The sequence below is a fragment of the Megalobrama amblycephala genome, linkage group LG22 (assembly GCF_018812025.1).
Source record: "Megalobrama amblycephala isolate DHTTF-2021 linkage group LG22, ASM1881202v1, whole genome shotgun sequence".
In the NCBI taxonomy this organism is placed as follows: domain Eukaryota; kingdom Metazoa; phylum Chordata; class Actinopteri; order Cypriniformes; family Xenocyprididae; genus Megalobrama; species Megalobrama amblycephala.
Genome location: NC_063065.1, coordinates 24,360,763 through 24,379,043, shown reverse-complemented (window position 1 = coordinate 24,379,043; position 18,281 = coordinate 24,360,763). Strand labels below are relative to the sequence as shown.

The 18,281-nt window shown below is 38.7% G+C and overlaps 1 protein-coding gene across 1 annotated transcript in view; it reads right to left on the bottom strand.

Annotated features, from left to right (window-relative positions):
- Positions 1–1,779: 1,779 nt before the first annotated feature.
- The window catches only part of LOC125258261 (rho GTPase-activating protein 21), a 74,055-nt gene continuing 57,553 nt past the window's right edge, over positions 1,780–18,281 (bottom strand). The window contains 12 exon segments of the mRNA XM_048175159.1: positions 1,780–4,957; positions 4,959–4,999; positions 5,001–6,017; positions 7,829–7,860; positions 13,393–13,498; positions 15,040–15,081; positions 15,181–15,306; positions 15,810–15,899; positions 15,994–16,067; positions 16,252–16,330; positions 16,439–16,597; positions 17,229–17,371. Coding sequence (XP_048031116.1) covers positions 4,384–4,957; positions 4,959–4,999; positions 5,001–6,017; positions 7,829–7,860; positions 13,393–13,498; positions 15,040–15,081; positions 15,181–15,306; positions 15,810–15,899; positions 15,994–16,067; positions 16,252–16,330; positions 16,439–16,597; positions 17,229–17,371 — 2,483 coding nt within the window. The 3' untranslated portion in view covers positions 1,780–4,383.

The following is an 18,281-nucleotide window of genomic DNA, read 5'->3' as shown; positions in this document are numbered from 1 at the left end:
CTTGTTTCCCGCATAATTTGTAGTGTTTACTTCCTTTTATTGGCAGTCCGTAAGTTTTGCCTCTTTGTCGCCATCTCTGTTTGAAACCTGCAATTGCAATTATTTGTGGAATCATCATCTTTATGTGGGTTGTGCATCGGCATGACTCCTCAGTGCGGATGAATCTAATGTTTACGGTGTGGATACTGTACTTCGGAATCACAGATTCTATATCTTGGAAGTATGACCAAAATAAGAATTTTCACCGGAAAATGTCACCTGAACAAGTAACATGTCAGCCACTTTTGTTCACCCCAACTGAGAAAAAAAGCATTCGAATAAATCACGCTGCCAGTGGTGATTAAATCTAACAAGTGCTTTGCTTTAATCACACCAAAGTGTGCAAATTATTATTATTGTTATACTTTGTTCTCAAATTGTTAATGTTAACAACATCAGCATTGCGTGACTGCGTATTTAGTGTGTATTAGCGTTACCTGTAGATTTCAATTTCTGTAGCCACTCTGCAGTCCGAAGTCTTTTGCTTTTGACTACAAAAAGACTTTGATGGTGGATTACAATCCACCATCAAATTGATAATTTTATTTATTCCAGCTGCTGTGAGAAAACACTATAAATGATTCGCCGCCTGCAGCATCCTCACATGCCATATAGCCTACTAGCTGGGACTCCTTCTGTTTACAGACGTGACATAATGACACAAAGACGAACGGCTGCATGTTCGAATTTCCAGCAGAAACCCACCAGTACCGATTTTATTATAAAACATTACAAGCTTACCGTTTTGAATAGGGCTAAGGTAAGGAGATAGTTTTGAACACTGACTGATTACTTGCTCAAAAATGGATTTGTTTTGGGATCATTTTTAACCAAAAAAAAAAAAAAGTTACAGACTGCAGCTTTAATTTAGGTTTCCCCTCAAAAATGGATGACCCAAACAATATTGTCATGTCACCATATATTAAGAAAGAGACACTATACATCTGCCTGATTGAGAAATAGTGAAAAGATGTAGGAAATGTCAAAGTAAATTTACTTGGCAGGTAAAATTGGTTTATGTCATTGCATTCCTGCTTTATGAGAATGCTAGTTTGCAACAAAATAAAACTGTCATGTAAATCATTCATTCTCCATTGATTCAGCTTACCCCATAATACTTTTTTTTTTTTTTTTTTGCAATTGATTAATTTTACTCCTGTCTCATTGACTTACAGGCCAACTTAAAGTGCCATAGCTTCCCCTCTCTCCCCATGCCCATTTATGCTGACGGCATGAGAACCTCATTATCAGGGCTTTAGCTATAGGTTTTGAGAATTGCAGTTTAGCATGTAAAGTACTACAGTAATTTTATTTATTTTTTACTGGCCTTCCTGTAGGCTGTACCATTCTGCTCAGAACCAGAAACTAATTCCTTGTTTTGAAGCACTAATGATCGCACAATGCCCTCTCCTGTTCAGAACGAGAACAACATTTAGAACTTTGTTAAAATGTTTAATTCAAAATTAAGCAAGCATTTACTCTACCAGTCAAGAGTTTGGACACATTTGTCTGAAATGATGTTTATCATAATCCTAAAGATATTATGATCACATTATTTTGATCTAAAAGCTTAGTTTTGTAGAAAATTGCACCTTCTTTACAAACCTAAAAGAAAAAGTGAAATTGGAACAGATATTTTATGGGGGAAATAAAAACAGTAACAGTAACAGGACTGTGTCCAAACTGAGTGACTGCTAGACCCAGAGTCTACATTACATACACTACCAATGACAATGAGAAGACGCTGACAAAGATAATTTATTTCCAGTGTTTTTGTTTTCTTTGCAGTTGGGAGTCACACATATGAGCATTCAGAGGTAAGATGAAATCTGCACACATAAGTATGACGTCATGCATACTCTTCCGAGGAATCACATGCTGGCTACACTGGTCAGCTCGGACAAAATATGTGACTTTTAACAAAAGTAACATACACAAAAAATATACACATTTAAGTTATTGCCTCAATAAAAGACCAAGGTAAAGACATATCCAGTGGCAAAGCACAAAATGACTTAAGACTATGACTGATGAAGCAGTGGAAGCGCAGGGTCTGCTTTTGCATCGTTTTGTATAAAAATTTATTTTTCTTATTTTTTTTTCTGATAAAATTCAGTCATTCATTCACAATACACATTCCATATGAACAAACAACAAAATTAAGAAATGGCACCTTTCCTGTCACCAGAACCAGTTGAGAGGCACTTTTTTGTAGAAAACATAAAAATAAAAAAAACTTAATTCCTTATTTGCTGCTGTTAGTTTGTAGTTTGCATTCAAATGGTTTAACATGACAATACCAGTAAGCCTGGTACTGCTACAGATGTTCGGGCTCTGGAGCTTTCGGTTTAGCACTTACTTTGTCAATCCTGTACAAATATAAAAAGATTTCATTCTTCTTCCACATTTATGTCTGGCTGTTATGATGCACTGTAAAAAGGGTTTCCACAGCACACAGCTCAGAAAACAGCCCATATCAGGGCTAACCTTCAGAATAAAAAAAAAACAAAACAGAACAAAATACTTCAAGTACAGACATTATTTACACTTTTTCACTAATGAAAACTGCAACAAGCAATTTACGTGTTAGTCAATATAACAGCAAGCATATTACATTCTTCATATGAGTAACATCAGGAGTTTTCTTTTTTGTCCTAACCTTGGACAAGATGCCTTTTCTTTTCCTTTGATATCAGTATCCTTCAGTAACAGTTTCGCAAATGCATGTCTGTCCAAAAATCGTGCTGTCGCAGCAGCAGAGGCTGTTGGTAAACATTGCTATTGTAGAGCCTCTGAATATCAGGCCACTTCACCGTCATGCATATATTACTTGGCTTTCAAGACAAGAGCTCCAGTACTGATCCAAAAACAATGAGTCAGATAACTCAAAATTGTTAAAATTACTCCAGTTACTTTTTTATAAGCCTATACATTTAGATATATACAATTTATATTTATAATATATATTCATATTTATAGATACTTTGTTTAAAAAAGGACAGGGGGATGGAAAATAAAGGTGGAGTAACCTTAGCTCTAAGTACATTCATTCATTCATTCATTCATTCATTTTTAAGGCCTGTTCACACATATGCACGTTTGGCATGAAAATTCATCTTGATTTTCGCATGCGTTTTGTCTTTATAGACCAATGCATAAAAATGGCAGGTCAAATGAAAATTAAATCTGACAGTAGGAGGTGCTTATAGAAAAGCAGAAATACCCCGGTGACCCAGGATTAAGAGCCGCACGATTCTGGATGAAATGAGAATCACGATATTTTAATTTCAAATAGACATCACGATTCTTCCACGATTTTGAATTAAAAAAACTGAACAAAATAACATGTAATTTACTGACAAAATATCAATTGCTGGAAAAAGTATGAATTATAAAAACAATGGTTTCGAATGAATTCAATGACTCGTTAATAAATACTTGTTTCATTACTGAATGAATCAGTGTTTTTGAACAAATCTTTTGAATGAATGATTCAATGACAAATACAGTTTTTAACAGTCACTTGTTGCCACCTAGTGGCTCAAAATGTAATTGAAACAACCATTATTTGAAGCGCAAGTTAGTTTCAAAAGGTGGTTTGCTCTATTTTGATCACCATTGTAGACATCAGTGTTTATATCCTAAATTTAAACTTTTCTCTCAGTACCTCTGTGATAATCTGAATATTTGTAACACTGTGTGGTTCAAAACGGCTCTCTCTGGCTCAGCGTGGCAGCATGAATGCAGATTTGAAAGTTCAGGTATTATTTTTGTCAAAGGCTTAACAGACACAGGGGAATCGCTGTCATTAATAAAATAAGATCGTGTGGGTGTTTGAATCGAGATCGCAATCTTTTTATGTTTTTTACGACACAAAGTGCTGCGCAACTTTCAGAATCTGACACCCACTTGTCACAAAGAAAGAAAATCAAACAGCATTTACATGCTTTCAAACAGCCATTCAGATATTTGTATGCTTATCAAACATCATCAAATACAAGAGTACAGAAACTAGAGACGTGGTTTTGGATTCTTCCTCTGCTATTCACTGCCATTTAGGAAAATAGTCTCTTTGTAAGCACCACCAAGTCGTAATTTTATGAAATGTGACCAAAAGTGCAAATCTTAATGGTTGGCCAGTCTTCTTTGCAGTGCCGTGGAAAAGAGATAAGTCACACTGACAGCATGCAAATGTTCACATCGGACTGAACAGATGCAATAGCAGTTTGTGTCTGGTCTTTGTTTATCGCACCGAATTTTCACACCAAACATTCATCTTGGTTTGAACAGGCCTTTACACACACATTATGACACACTTACACACAGGCAGATGATTCTTTTCTTTTAAAGATATTGGTAGAATCGCGAGCGCACCACTTGGGCTCCTGACAATTTCTGCGGATGAGCATCATCTCCAGAATTCAGGCTGTTTTTGGATTTGCCCTTTGACGTGCCTCCGTTTACTTGTTCAGAGCTGGACTGAGGACATGGAGAGGCAGAAGGAGTCAGTTGCTCAGCACTCTGCACACCTGCATGGGTCTCTCCCGCTTCTGTTGCCTTTATCCCTACTTGACTTTCCATCTCTAGACTGGCCTGTGAACCCCCAATTCGACGATGTTCACAAGCAATCCAGTCCCGAATAGACATGTCCTGAGAGTCGCACTTGGGTTTAAGGCGCTCCACAGCAGACAGTTCGGCACCTTGGTCCACCCCGCCCTGTTCCCTCCAGTCATGAATGACATCTAGTTCAGCGAAATCCCGCTGTCCACCCATAGTATGCCGCCGCCGGATGCCCTTTTTCTTACCACGCGTCTCTGCAGAGCGGGCTTTCTGTGTGCCGACACCGAACATGTCGTCAGCGGAGGCGCGTAGACGGAACTTGAGTCTCTCTGTGATTTTAAGATGCCACGCTGGCTCAACTCTTATCCGATTCAGTACGCAAAGGGGCACTCAGGCTGCCAGGTGGAACGGCCTCTCTTCATCACCTCCAGAACTCGAGACAGTCTATTTGATTCATTCTTGCTGACCCCACCACCAGCCCCTGCCTCCACAGATGAATCGCTGTCCGTCTTTTGGCGCAAGGATCGCCTCCTGGACAGAGAGTCACATTCTATTAGTTTATGGGAGGGCAGCAAACGGCAAGCTAGTTTGGATGTGGTGTTTCCACCATCTTCTGTGGTTGGTATGTCTAGTCCTGCGATGACAGGGCTAAACATTGGGAAGTCACTCTCGCTGTCCGTTTCCATTGGTCGTCCCTCACTGATGAGCTCACTGCGCTCGTCATCTGCCTCGTCTCCTCCTCGGCTTTCAGTCACAGACTGCACCTCTGGGCTCAATGTGATTGATTCCATTCCTGTCAGGAAGGTGGTAGAGGAAGTGGTTGAGTAGTCTGAGGTAATAGAGCTCACCTCTGCGGTCACTGAAGCCCACCCAGAAACTGGAAATTGCTCAGGGGCCGGTGGTGTTGTTGTGCCCCATTTCCGAGGTCTGCTTCTGGGTACAGAGGCTCCAGAGCTCATGGTGCCCAAGTCTGAGGTGGTCTCATCTAACTGTGAAGAAGGATCCGAAAGGGATGATTTGGGAGGACCAGAGGTGCGGCGGTTGAAACCGGGTGAACGTGAGAGCTTGGGCAAGGGGGAGAGAGTTGAAGAGGGTTTGTCTTTCATAAAGAAAGAGTTCCTGTGCTCCTTCTTGTTTTTTGGGGTGGACTCTGCACTTATGCCATTCTTGTCGTCTCCTACAAGTGATTTTCTGCATGGGCTGGACCTGCCTGCCAACTCCTCCTGGCTTTGATGATTCTGCTTTTGAGTTGGGCTATCCATCTTGGTGAAGATGGTATCAAGGTCGTCATCAGAGCTGCTGGGTTGCAGCTTCTCCTTGTGCTTCTTTCGTTTGCGGTTGGCCGCAGCAAAGATGGAGGAGACTCGTGGCTGAAGAAACTCGCGGCTGCAGTGGTCCTTCCCTGATCCCCAGGAGCCCTGGACACAAAGAAAAAGAAAGAGTAACAGATTCAGTCACGGGGAAAACAAAACAACCTTGTAATCCAAGGAGCCATAAAGCACTGAGGCCTAGCAAGAAAACATGGAATAAAAAGCCCAACCGCTGCCCTTGCAGGAGGCTAACCCAGAGTACTCCACCTGCTTCTCTGATAGCAGCACAAATCAGAGGTTGAAGGACTGAACATAGAAAGAAATATTAGAGACAGTTACTGAGCTCCAAATGAGGCTTCTTTTTCAGAACAGCCACATAGCACAAGCAGCACCCGCAACACCAACAGCACTGGCACATGGAAAAAGCTGCATGGGTTGCATTTGAAAACAAAGCTGGAGCCAGATGACAGAAAAGGGGATGGGAATCGTAATCCATTTAACCGATCTTCTAGAACTTTTAAGGAAGCACCAAATATTTGATTCTAATTACACTGTACAATATACTTTGTTGTTTTATATTATATTAGTTTTTTTTGGGAACTCTATTCCCAATGTTTATCTTCATATTAGAAAATACATACTAAATTTTGTTATAGGAACAACCAAATTAAAGGGCTAGTTCACCCAAAAATTAAAATAAAGTCATTAATTACTCACCCTCATGCCTTTCCACACCTGTAAGACCTTCGTTCATCTTCAGAACGCAAATTAAGATATTTTTGTTGAAATCCGATGGCTCCATGAGGCCTGCATAGCCAGCAATGACATTTCCTCTCTCAAGATCCATAAAGGTACTAAAAACATATTTAAATCAGTTCATGTGAGTACAGTGGTTCAATATTAATATTATAAAGCGACGAGAATATTTTTGGTGCGCCGAAAAACAAAATAACAACTTATTTAGTGATGGCCGATTTCAAAACACTGCTTCATGAAGCATCGGAGCATAATGAATCAGTGTGTCGAATCAATGGTTCAGAGCACCAAAGTCACGTGATTTCAACAGTTTGGTGGTTTGACACGCAATCCGAATCACGATTCGACACAAAAGATTCATAACACTCCGAAGCTTAATGAAGCAGTGTTTTGAAATCGGACATCACTATATAAGTCGTTATTTTGTTTTTTTGGCGCTCCAAAAATATTCTCGTCGCTTTATAATATTAATATTGAACCACTGTACTCACATGAACTGTTTTAAATATGTTTTTAGTACCTTAATGGATCTTGAGAGAGGAAGTGACATTGCTGGATATGCAGGCTTCACTGAGCCATCGGATTTCAACAAAAATATCTTAATTTGTGTTCCGAAAATTAACAAAGGTCTTACGGGTGTGGAATGGCATGAGGGTGAGTAATAAATTACAATTTTTTTATTTTTGGGTGAACTAACGCTTTAACATGGCAATAATACTTGGTTGACAAAGTGATCAGTGAATGTCAGTTATTAATACAGTAACTTACAGTGAATGTGCTGTTTTAGACTAGTTTGAGAGACTGATTCATTAATAAAATGTTATATGTCAGATATTTAAGAACTGTTAACTGAGCTGAACGTCATGAAGATACTTCGATTGCAGTTTTTTTCTAAAAAATGGTTCTCGATTCCCACCCCTAGGCAGAAATGCTTAGTGCACATTCTAGCAACAACTCATTTCGCTGTTACACTGAATGCAGTGCATGTTCAAAGCATGACACGATGGCCTCTGATCCATCTGTCCAATGTCTTTAAGATGGCAACTGGCTCTCGGGTGCTACACTAGGGAGTCGTGGAGTGTGTCAGCCTGGTGCAAGAACTACACTCACCCACTATACCTGATATATCAGAGAAGTGGCCACGGTCCAAGAATCAAACTCACCTTAGATTTAGCGGAGTCACTGGTTGGTGAATCTGTGGAGAAGAAAAAAGTAGCACATGGTTAGAGGCTTGTGCATGTCCTTCTACTGATATCAAACAAACTGATATACAGAGAGAAAGTGATATGTAAAGAAACATATGCATGACGACGAGAGCGTGGCAAACAAGGGCAGAGAGGGATGGTGAGCAGGCGTGCATGCAGACATTTTGTTGGAAAGCTCAGATATATATTCACCAGTAGGGAGCAATCTTTCACATGTAGGACCATCCAGCAAACACAGACAACATAGTAACATGAATTGTGGTTGCAAAAGAGATCAGAGATCAACTTGATGAACCTCCTTTATGAAGGAATAAGTGCAACTAATAGGATGCATGGAGAGTGACACAACACCACCGAGTACACATGAAATGACAAGGGTCTTGCAGGCAGTGTCAGTGATGGATGTCATTCATATATGACCTATATGAACATCTGATTCTGACATACTGAGATCCTTAGAACCTTGATTATCTTAATGAAAAGAAAAAAAAACCCTGAAATTTTAAATTCTCTGTACATTTTAAGTAGAATACAACTAGAACTTAAAGGATTAGTTCACTTCAGAATTAAAATTCCCTGATAATTTACTCACCCCCATGTCATCCAAGATGTTCATGTCTTTCTTTCTTCAATCGAAAAGAAATTAAGGTTTTTTTAAGGAAAACATATTGAGAGGATTTTTCTCCATATAGCGGACTTCACTGGGGTTCAACGGGTTGAAGGTCCAAATTTCAGTTTCAATGCAGCTTCAAAGGGCTCTACACAATCCCAGCTGAAGAATAAGGGTTTTGTCTAGCAAAACGATTGGTCATTTTCTAAACAAAAATAAAAAATTACAGCGGTATTAGGGCTGGACGATTAATCAAAGAGTAATCGAAACGAAATTCAGAACCTCTAACCGACGTAATTTTCCCATGTCGGTTATAGAGTACCTCAGAGGTGATGTGTTTTTGTAGGCAAAACCTGGAAGCGACTTAGCATTTTAGGGCTTCCGGTTCCATCGACCCGAAGTCTATTGGTTTTTTTGAATGGGTTTTTGCTAAATTGCCTGAAATAAGGTCTGTGATTAACAAAGCCTCTAAACATTTTCACGTTTTGATCTATGACATAAAACACACCAGTTATGAACCTGCTTGTGATTTTTTTAAACCTTTATTGTGTCTTAAAAACGGCGGTTGCTAACAAGTTGCTAAAAGGGACTACTTCCTTTGGCAGGGACTTTAGACGTCATCATGACAAAAAAGGACATTTGGACAGCATTTCTCATGAAAAAGTGGATAAGTATTCATACACAGCACACAGCGCTGATAAAGTTGTTTTCTAAATAAAGTGCGAGGAAGCTTGGTGGTGACATTGATCGGCGACCATGGTGTGCTGTAGTCCGTTTATAGCCTACTGTTAGCTTTTTATATCTGATGACTTTATGTTAGGCTTCAAAATGTATAAATGTTGTGTTAACTTGTTAAAGATTATCTTGACAGACAAAACGTGTAAGTGTTCATAACCCTTTGATTAAACACAGAGCTTATTTTCTTGCAATTTTCCAAAAGTCTATGGGAAAAATTCATAGGCTTTCGATCGAGGGAACCCATGCACCACTAACTTTTGGGTTGGCCTACAAAAACACGTCATCCCTGAGGTACTCTATTTCCTTTTTTTTTAATCCCGTTAATACTTCCCCCTTAAAAACATACAACCGCATATGTAGCCACGTGACTCCGCCCCAGCCAGTCAGCAGAATGGAATCAACACAGAGGTGAACGCCGAGTCAACACTCAGAGACGGCGCACGAGCGGTGAGACTTGCGTCTTCACTAAACTGTATTACGGTTTGCCAGTTTGGACATTCAAGCGATTTTAGATGATCGGTTGTGTATTTTATCGAGCTACCGTGCTTGTGCAGCTGCATTGTGGCACGAACACTCATACAAACAGTGAAGATTGTGCACACAGAGAGGAAGGCAGTAACTAGTTGTCAGTGTTGTCCTGTGATTTATCACTAAAGTATCTTAGAAACTCCAAAGTTAACATAGCATATATTTTTCTACTTTTGAAGTAACTATTTACAACCCACAGCTTCACAATTAATAGAGAGACGGTATGACTAATTCACACACACAATCGCTCTCATTACATACTGGTACTGTACTAATTTATCTGTATCTGATTTACAACGAGCAGAAATCTGTAAGAAATGTTACGAACCATAGATAAAATAACTGCTGAAAGTGAGCTGTTATGTCAGATCACTCTTTTAAAAGGAAAAAATATCCCACCTTTAATAGTCAAGCAAATTTACAGTACAAATCTTGTAAGTGAACTATGATGGCAAAAAACAAAACAAAAAAAAAACCCAGAAACAAAATATTCATTCATTAATCGTAATCGAGGTAAAATGTTCAATTAATCGAGGTTTTGATAATAGGTCATAATCATCCAGCCCTAAAACTCCATCTCATTTTTTTCTTTCAACTTCAAAATCGTCCGACATCATTGTTTTACATTTTTTTTGGTAAAGGCCATTTGACTTAGTCTTTGCACGGTCACTTTGTACACTGGATCGGCACTTTCGCCTATGTCATGTGTGACCTTTCCAACGTGATTGCGTAATGTGCGGCGCATCGCAGAGCTAGTGCAAGACGAGCATTTGTGGTTAAAAAGTATATACTTTTTTTTTTTTTTTTTTTTTTTAGAAAATGACCAATCATTTCACTACATAAGACCCTTATTCCTCGACTGGGATCCATGTAGAGCCCTTTGAAGCTGCATTGAAACTGACATTTGCAACCTGTTGTACCCCAGTGAAGTCCACTATATAGAGAAAAATCCTGGAATGTTTTCCTCAAAAACCATAATTTCTTTTCGACTGAAGAAAGAAAGACATAAACATCTTGGATGACATGGGGGTGAGTAAATTATCAAGAAATTTTAATTCTGAAGTGAACTAATCCTTTAAAGTAATCAGTAGCTTACTGGGTTCAATACAAGTTAAACTCATCTGTTACATTCTCTGTCAGTTATCACAGAAAGTAATTTTGACTCGTCTCTAGTAAAAAAAACTGTTAACATTAAAATATCCACTTATATATATATATATACTTAATATAGACAAATTAAAAGTCTTCTGGCTATATATATATAAATATTGAACCTACTGTACATCTTGGTCATGTTAACATGTATAATGACACATAACCATAAGTTTGTCTGTATATAACAGTAGCACCACTGATAAAGTCCAATTTAGACAGCTTTAAAACTCAAATAACACATAAGAGCTTCAACGAAAATACAAGTTTCACATACCTTTAAACCATTTCCCTTAGACTTCCATTCTAAGTGCATTACTGTAAAATTGTACAGACAAGTCAAACTTATTTTCTGCATGTCTCAGATGCTGTCCACACAGCTTAACTTGTTTTGAGCCCGAGATATTTCTTTACGGTAATTTAGCGTTTAATGGTAGTGGGAAATTTTGCATTTCAACAATTAAATCTACAACAACATGTGATGCAGAAATGACTAAAGTAAAGAAAATGCTCATCTGCATTAAATGAAGCGATAGACTGGGGGGTTGGATGTTTAATCACAGTACCGATGCGGGTTTGATGATGTGTGCTGTCGTGACCACAATGAAGACGAGACACTCACGGCATGAACCAAGGTCAGAAGTGACAGGGGTCAGAGAGGGGCTAGCTACGCAGAAAAGATGACACTATGGGAAGACAGAATGCCAGCAAGGAAACGTTAAAGAATTGATTCACTGATGTCTTTGCTCCCATTTCATTTTCCATGGCAAAGACTACAAATTTTGGAGGCTTATTTCTTCTGTGTCGAGCCGAGCCCCCCTGCACACCCCTTGGTGAAAAATGGTATGACCGAGTGATATTCAGAGCCGAGTAGCATTACCATGCCATCTCTCCGTTTGGCCAGCGTTCAGAGAGAAAGAGAGAGAGGGGCGAGAGACGGCGAAGAGCCTTTGAGACAGCAGCACTGCTCTACGCCAGGTAAACTCACAAACCACACACGCCCCACAGAACCCAACACTTCTGCTGCGCTTTCCCTTTGCACTTTTTTGCTCTCTTTTCTCAGTCGCCCACGTCATAAAATGCGGGGGTGTCTGCAGACTAGGCAGCTACACTGCGGGCAACAGTCCTCCCTCTTCCTACAGTTCCAGCTGCCCATCACGGACACTATTGAGTCCATCAGTGACATCAAGGTGTGATAGACTCCGCCCACTTGGCCTGTGTCAAGATCAGTATGTGTGAATGCTGGGAAAGCCTTTAGGACACGCGACAGAGTGGCACTAGGGACAGAGGGATCAGAGATTGGCAAGCGTGTTCTGCGGTTTGGCTTTAGCTGTTTGTTTGTTCTCTCTTGGAGAAAGAACATGACGTGTTAGTGCAGCAGTTGGCACAATTACAGAGACGACCCAGTGGAGTTTGGACACGTGGAGAAAGAGACATACACACTAAATGGGTGAATCTCTTGGAAACGGTCGTATTTCTCCCCAAATTAAAAAGGAAAAATAGTATTTTTTTCTCTTAAAACATCTTTATTATTATCCTTTTTTTTTTGCATTGCATTGCATTGCAGTAATGAGAATTTGGGGAAGGAAATATTCTTAAAGGTGCCGTAGAACGTCTTTTCAAAAGATGTAATATAAGTCTAAGGTGTCCCCTGAATGTGTCTGTGAAGTTTCAGCTCAAAATACCCCATTGATTTTTTTTAATTAATTTTTTTAACTGCCTATTTTGGGGCATCATTAACTATGCGCCGATTCAGGCTGCGCGGCCCCTTTAAATCTCTCGCTCTTTGCCCTTGTGTAATGCCTTGAACATGGGCTGGCATATGCAAATATTGGGGTCATACATATTAATGATCCCTACTGTTACGTAACAGTCGGTGTTATGTTGAGATTCGCCTGTTCTTCGGAGGTCTTTTAAACAAATGAGATTTATATAAGAAGGAGGAAGCAATGGAGTTTGAAACTCAATGTATGTCATTTCCATATACTGAACTCTTGTTATTCAACTATGCCAAGGTAAATTTAATTTTTGATTCTAGGGCACCTTTAATTTTCACTTATTTTTGCGTGAAATATGACACAGCCGTGTTTTTGACAGGTTTTGTGAGATTCACAAAACAGAAATGGGATAAAGACAGAAAGTATCCAAAATTTACATAACTGGAATTAAATTGAATAAAGGATGTAAAAAAAAAAAGATAACCAAATAATTCAAGATCGCACCAAGCAAGCTAATGAAGGCAAAAATGTATAACATCTTGCCTCACAAACTCACACAGGCATTGTAATTAAGCCATAGCACAGCTTTTGTTAAAAACGTAGGGAGAAGCTGCTTCTGTTGCTTCATCAATATTAAAAACAAAGTTTAAACATATTATTGTGGCTTTTTTTGTTTTAGCTCATGACAATGTGTGCTCTAAGACATAGTTATATATATTAAAGGGTGTAAAAGATGAACCCGTGGTAGAGAGAGTTCAACCTAGGGCACATGTTACCTGACACTTCACCGGGAGAGGTGCCTGTCCGGCCGATATTGGTCAGCAGGTGATCGATGTTAGGCAAAGGCTGAGACTCTACAGCACTCTCCTCCTGGACTGTAGTCTGAGCAGACATACAGAAAAAACTATTCACTGAAGAGTTGCAGTGACTTAGACAAAGTAATGAAAGAACAAGTACAAACTAGTTTTTACAATTTCTGAAGAAAAGTGATTCTTGCTTGGGCATAATTCACTTCCATGATCTACAGTAGGGTGTTTTGGGTGAATTCTAAGAAAATCAGTACCAAGTTCATGTACTTGTACTCGTACTCGTAAAAATACCCCCGATACCAAAGACCGATACCTCACGTGACATAACTGACGGAATTTTCCGTGCATAGAGACACCGACGGCAGCAGCAGAAACAATGTCAGCCTCAGAGGTGTGGAAATACTTTAGGCTTTATAGACAGACAGATTGAGAGCGACTCAGTTTGAAGGACCAGCACCACATCCTCTTGTACCACTGTTTGAAGAATTTATCTTCCAGAATCTGGCAGTAAGTTTTGGAAGATCATTTTTAGTCCATCTCTGCAAGACGGACATTTCAGGATAAGAGAGGGACTAAAAGTGAACTCCCACACCTTACTGCCAGATTTTGGAAGATAAATCCTTCAAACAGTGGTACAAGAGGATGTGGTGCTGGTCTTTCAAGAGCCACTCTCAAGCTGTCTGTCCATAAGGCCTATAAAAACCCAGTCTTCATGTATTTTATAACACTTCAGCTTATGATTCTTATTATTCTTATTCTTATTCTTAAGTCTCTGAGATCCTGCAACCTTGCACTTCTGGAGACTCCAGGTAGGTTGCAGTTCTGGAAAATGGTGGCGCTGGAGACTAAAGGGTTCCTGATGGTCTCACACTTAATTTTTCACCTAAATTCTTAATTATTTTGCAGTTAACATGTGTCTTTTCTTTTTCACCTGTTTTTGTATGACCCTGCTGACCCAATGAGCATTTTGCTGTCCCTTGGTCATGCTTTAACTTTGCAATTTCTAGTATTGCATTAGTATTGCATCCTTCTCATGAGTATTTCATAATTTTTGACTTGTCCGTCTGAGTTAAATCTCTTTTTTGGCTCATTTTGCCTGTAAAAGAAAACCTGCCTAATAATTCTGCACACCTGAATATAAGGCATTTTTCATTTCCAGCCTTCATGAACAATTATATAAAAACAATATTAATAGTAGTTATTAAGATTGATGTGGATTGGAACTGGTAAAATGTGATTGGAAAAAAAAATATGATCAGAAAATCAACTTGCCTAATAATTCTGCACACAGTGTATTGGTAATTATGCCCTTTGAAGGTGAATTTTTGTTAAAGTTTGTGACAAGCATATAAAAATGTATTACTTTTTTCATTAGAGTAATAATAAAGAAGCTGTCCTACATTAATTAGTTTCACTGTGCTTGGAAAACTGCAACATCACCAAAAAAAAAAAAAAAAAAGTGAAATTAATAAATGTATAGGCATCGGTATCGGTATCAGCGAGTACCAGAAAAAAAAGTATCGGTACTCGTACTCGGCCCTTAAAAAATGGTATCGGTGCATCCCTAAATAAAACAAATAGTGGAATAAAGAAAAGAGCTGTACTAATACACACCGAAGGCTCCTTGTCCCCCTCCTCAGTGAAGAACCAGTCATACTGCAAAAGAACACCACAATTATGTCACCAATGCTCAAAAATGACACATTTAAAAGAGGACCTTTCTTAGTTTTCACATGAGAAGAACAAAGAACTCACATGCTGTATGAGCGTTTCTACAATCTTGTACTGGTCTGGCATGTGTGTCACCATGTGAGTCATATTGTCTTCAGATGTTCTCACTAGTGTTGGGCCGAACACAATGGCCAGATTCCGTGGCTCCATCTGACACAATGATAAATGAGAAGATGAGACATTTCTCCCTTTTATATATGAAAAACAAAGAGAGTATTCACACAGGATGCATTCTTGTGTTCTGTATGCGCAGTGTTTTAATTACTAGTTCCAAGTCTTATTGTGCATGATTCATCTGTGAACATTATTATACAGAAGTAAGTCTAAAAATGACTTTCCATTTTGGTTGACATCACCAAGCCCTTTTATTTTTAAGCTATCCTCTCCGATCAATCCATAAAATCAAGTCCCACCACTTTTGAATATCTTATTTTACTCATAAAATGAAATGAGTTACAAACTTCATTCCATGCTTACCTTTAAAAAATAATATCTCCATCACTGAAAATCTGTCAAAAAGCTTGCAATCTAAAACATGTCTCGAGAGCCTTGTATTATGTGTTCTTTTCCATTCTGTTGCACGTCATCTTGTTGTTTTTGAATGGAAGCGCACATTCTGTGTGTGTGTACAGTGCATCCCAAAACTGTTTTACCTTGTTCTTTTCTGAATTTTCAGCCACAGTTTTGAGATGTGCCGAGAGGAACTTCAGTGTTTCATAATGATGATCGGGCAGCTCGTGAAGCTGGAGAATGAGAGGTTTATTCAAGGCTTCCGTAACATATAGAGACATTATTACCACGGTAAACAAATTGTTATTGAGGCAAACAGCTGCTTACCAGTCTCTTGAGCACTTTGAGTCTCTCTACAGGGTCCTCTATTCTGTTGGCATCAATAAAGTCTGCATACTTCTCTACAGAGGCCAGATCATGAAGGAAAATGATTTCAGTTGTCAGGTGTTGAAATTGCATGTGTTATTTCACTCACAGCCACTAGATGGCAAACTATACAATTAATGTCGAGCAAGAGAAACATATATAAATAAAATATGAGTCATAAAGAGCCTCAAGCAAGGGAATTCCAACAAGGTCTTTTACCGTTAGTGAAGAGGGGTTCAGGAAGTTTCCTGAAGAAGGATTTGAGTAAACTGCTGATCACATTCAAGTCCTTCCATTTCTGCCCAAGAGTAGAGGATTATTAAAAAAGGGAAAAAGGACCTCAAGCAAGAAACAGAGAAAATGTAACAGACACTTAAACTAGACAGAGACAGAAATACACACTCACATCATCCTGAATATCAATGTCACCCATGCCCTTGTTATTGAGCTCTTCCTGCATGATGGAAATGGCGGCATTATTTCCTGGCACTCTGTAAATGCCTGTGTATTCCAGTCCTCGTTCTTCCACCAGCTTACAGCACACTTCAACTATCAGAGGAACAAACTAAAACACACAAAGCTCAGTCACATACCTGCAAGCCAATATAAACCTCCGAGACTGCACGGCATATGAAAATGTGCTGCTTACATAGACAAATATGACTCCAAAATCAGCAGTATGAAAAACATATCAGGTTCCAAATGCAATTATGCTCATCCCACAAACTTAAGTAAACAATTACTCTTTAAACATTATTAAACACCTACAGCTAAAAATATCACAACTGTAGAGAGCCTACTCCCTTGTGAATAAAGTGTTTAATTGTACTGAATGTGTACTTGTAGTGTACTTCAAACCTTAAATGTATATATATATAAAAACTGTACTTGCAGATATTATATGAATTAAATTAAAGGTCACTTAAGTGTAAAAGTGTAAAATTCAGCTAATGGTATTTAATATAAATGTAAATTATAATATTAATTTAACTGCAACTAACATGCAATTATGGAACGTTTTCAAAACATTACATTCCGTTCACACTTAAGTATATTTTTTAAAAGTATATTCTTTCAGTAACAAGTACTTTTTTTAAAAAGTATGCTAAAGTGTACTTCTTTTTCACATAGGGACAGTTTTAGGATGACCTAAATGCCAAGTGAAACAAGAGCGAGGATGTTTTTTGTGGTCTTACTCTGTTGTTCTGAGCTGGAGGACAGTCATCTAGTCTTACTCCAAATGTGACTCCAGGAGACGGTTTCTTCTCAAATGGCTTTCTCATCAGTCCAGGGATGCCCTTTCTCCATGTGCCCTTATCCTTGGGTGGGCTGGTTTCGTCTATTCACAGACAACCATAATAATCATGTGTTACAGAAACATTAGCACTTCAAACCTAGTGAGCTGTCAACCTTCTAAGGCAGCGGTGTACCAGAAAAGGAAACACACAAGTGACTGATTTGCAATGCTCTACAAAAACAGCAACTCTGTTGATGGTTATTCAAGTGCATAACACAAAAAGCAGTAATCAGTAGAGTTTTATGTTAGCATGTCGCTAAGCTAAATACACTAAATGCTGTGACACACCTAACCGACATCAAAGAACTAGCGGTGCCAAAAGCTTACAGATGCTCAACGATAGCCAGACGTTGGCCGACTGTTGGCTTGGTGTGTCAGGGCCTTAATAAGCAAAAAAGTACTTTAAGTTGCAGCTTGCAATTTCTGAGAAACACTGTTGATATTTGAAGTCAACCCAAACAAACACACCCCTCCTTTCATTGCAAGATTGGATGTCTCTTTATCATAGCTGAAGTGAAGCAAAATAATGCTTAGCAAAAAATAAAGTGAAAGTGATGAACAAACAACAAGGAAGAACAAAAGATTAACATACTGTACATTAGAGTATACAGTACAGTCCAAAAGTTTGGAACCACTAAGATTTTTAATGTTTTTAAAAGAAGTTTCGTCTGCTCACCAAGGCTACATTTATTTAATTAAAAATACAGTAAAAAACAGTAATATTGTGAAATATTATTACAATTTAAAATAACTGTTTTCTATTTGAATATATTTCACAAAGTAATTTATTCCTGTGATGGCAAAGCTGAATTTTCAGCATCATTACTCCAGTCTTCAGTGTCACATGATCCTTCAGAAATCATTCTAATATGCTGATCTGCTGCTCAAGAAACATTTAATGTGTACAATTGTACAAAATATTTGTGTACAATATTTTTTTTCAGGATTATTT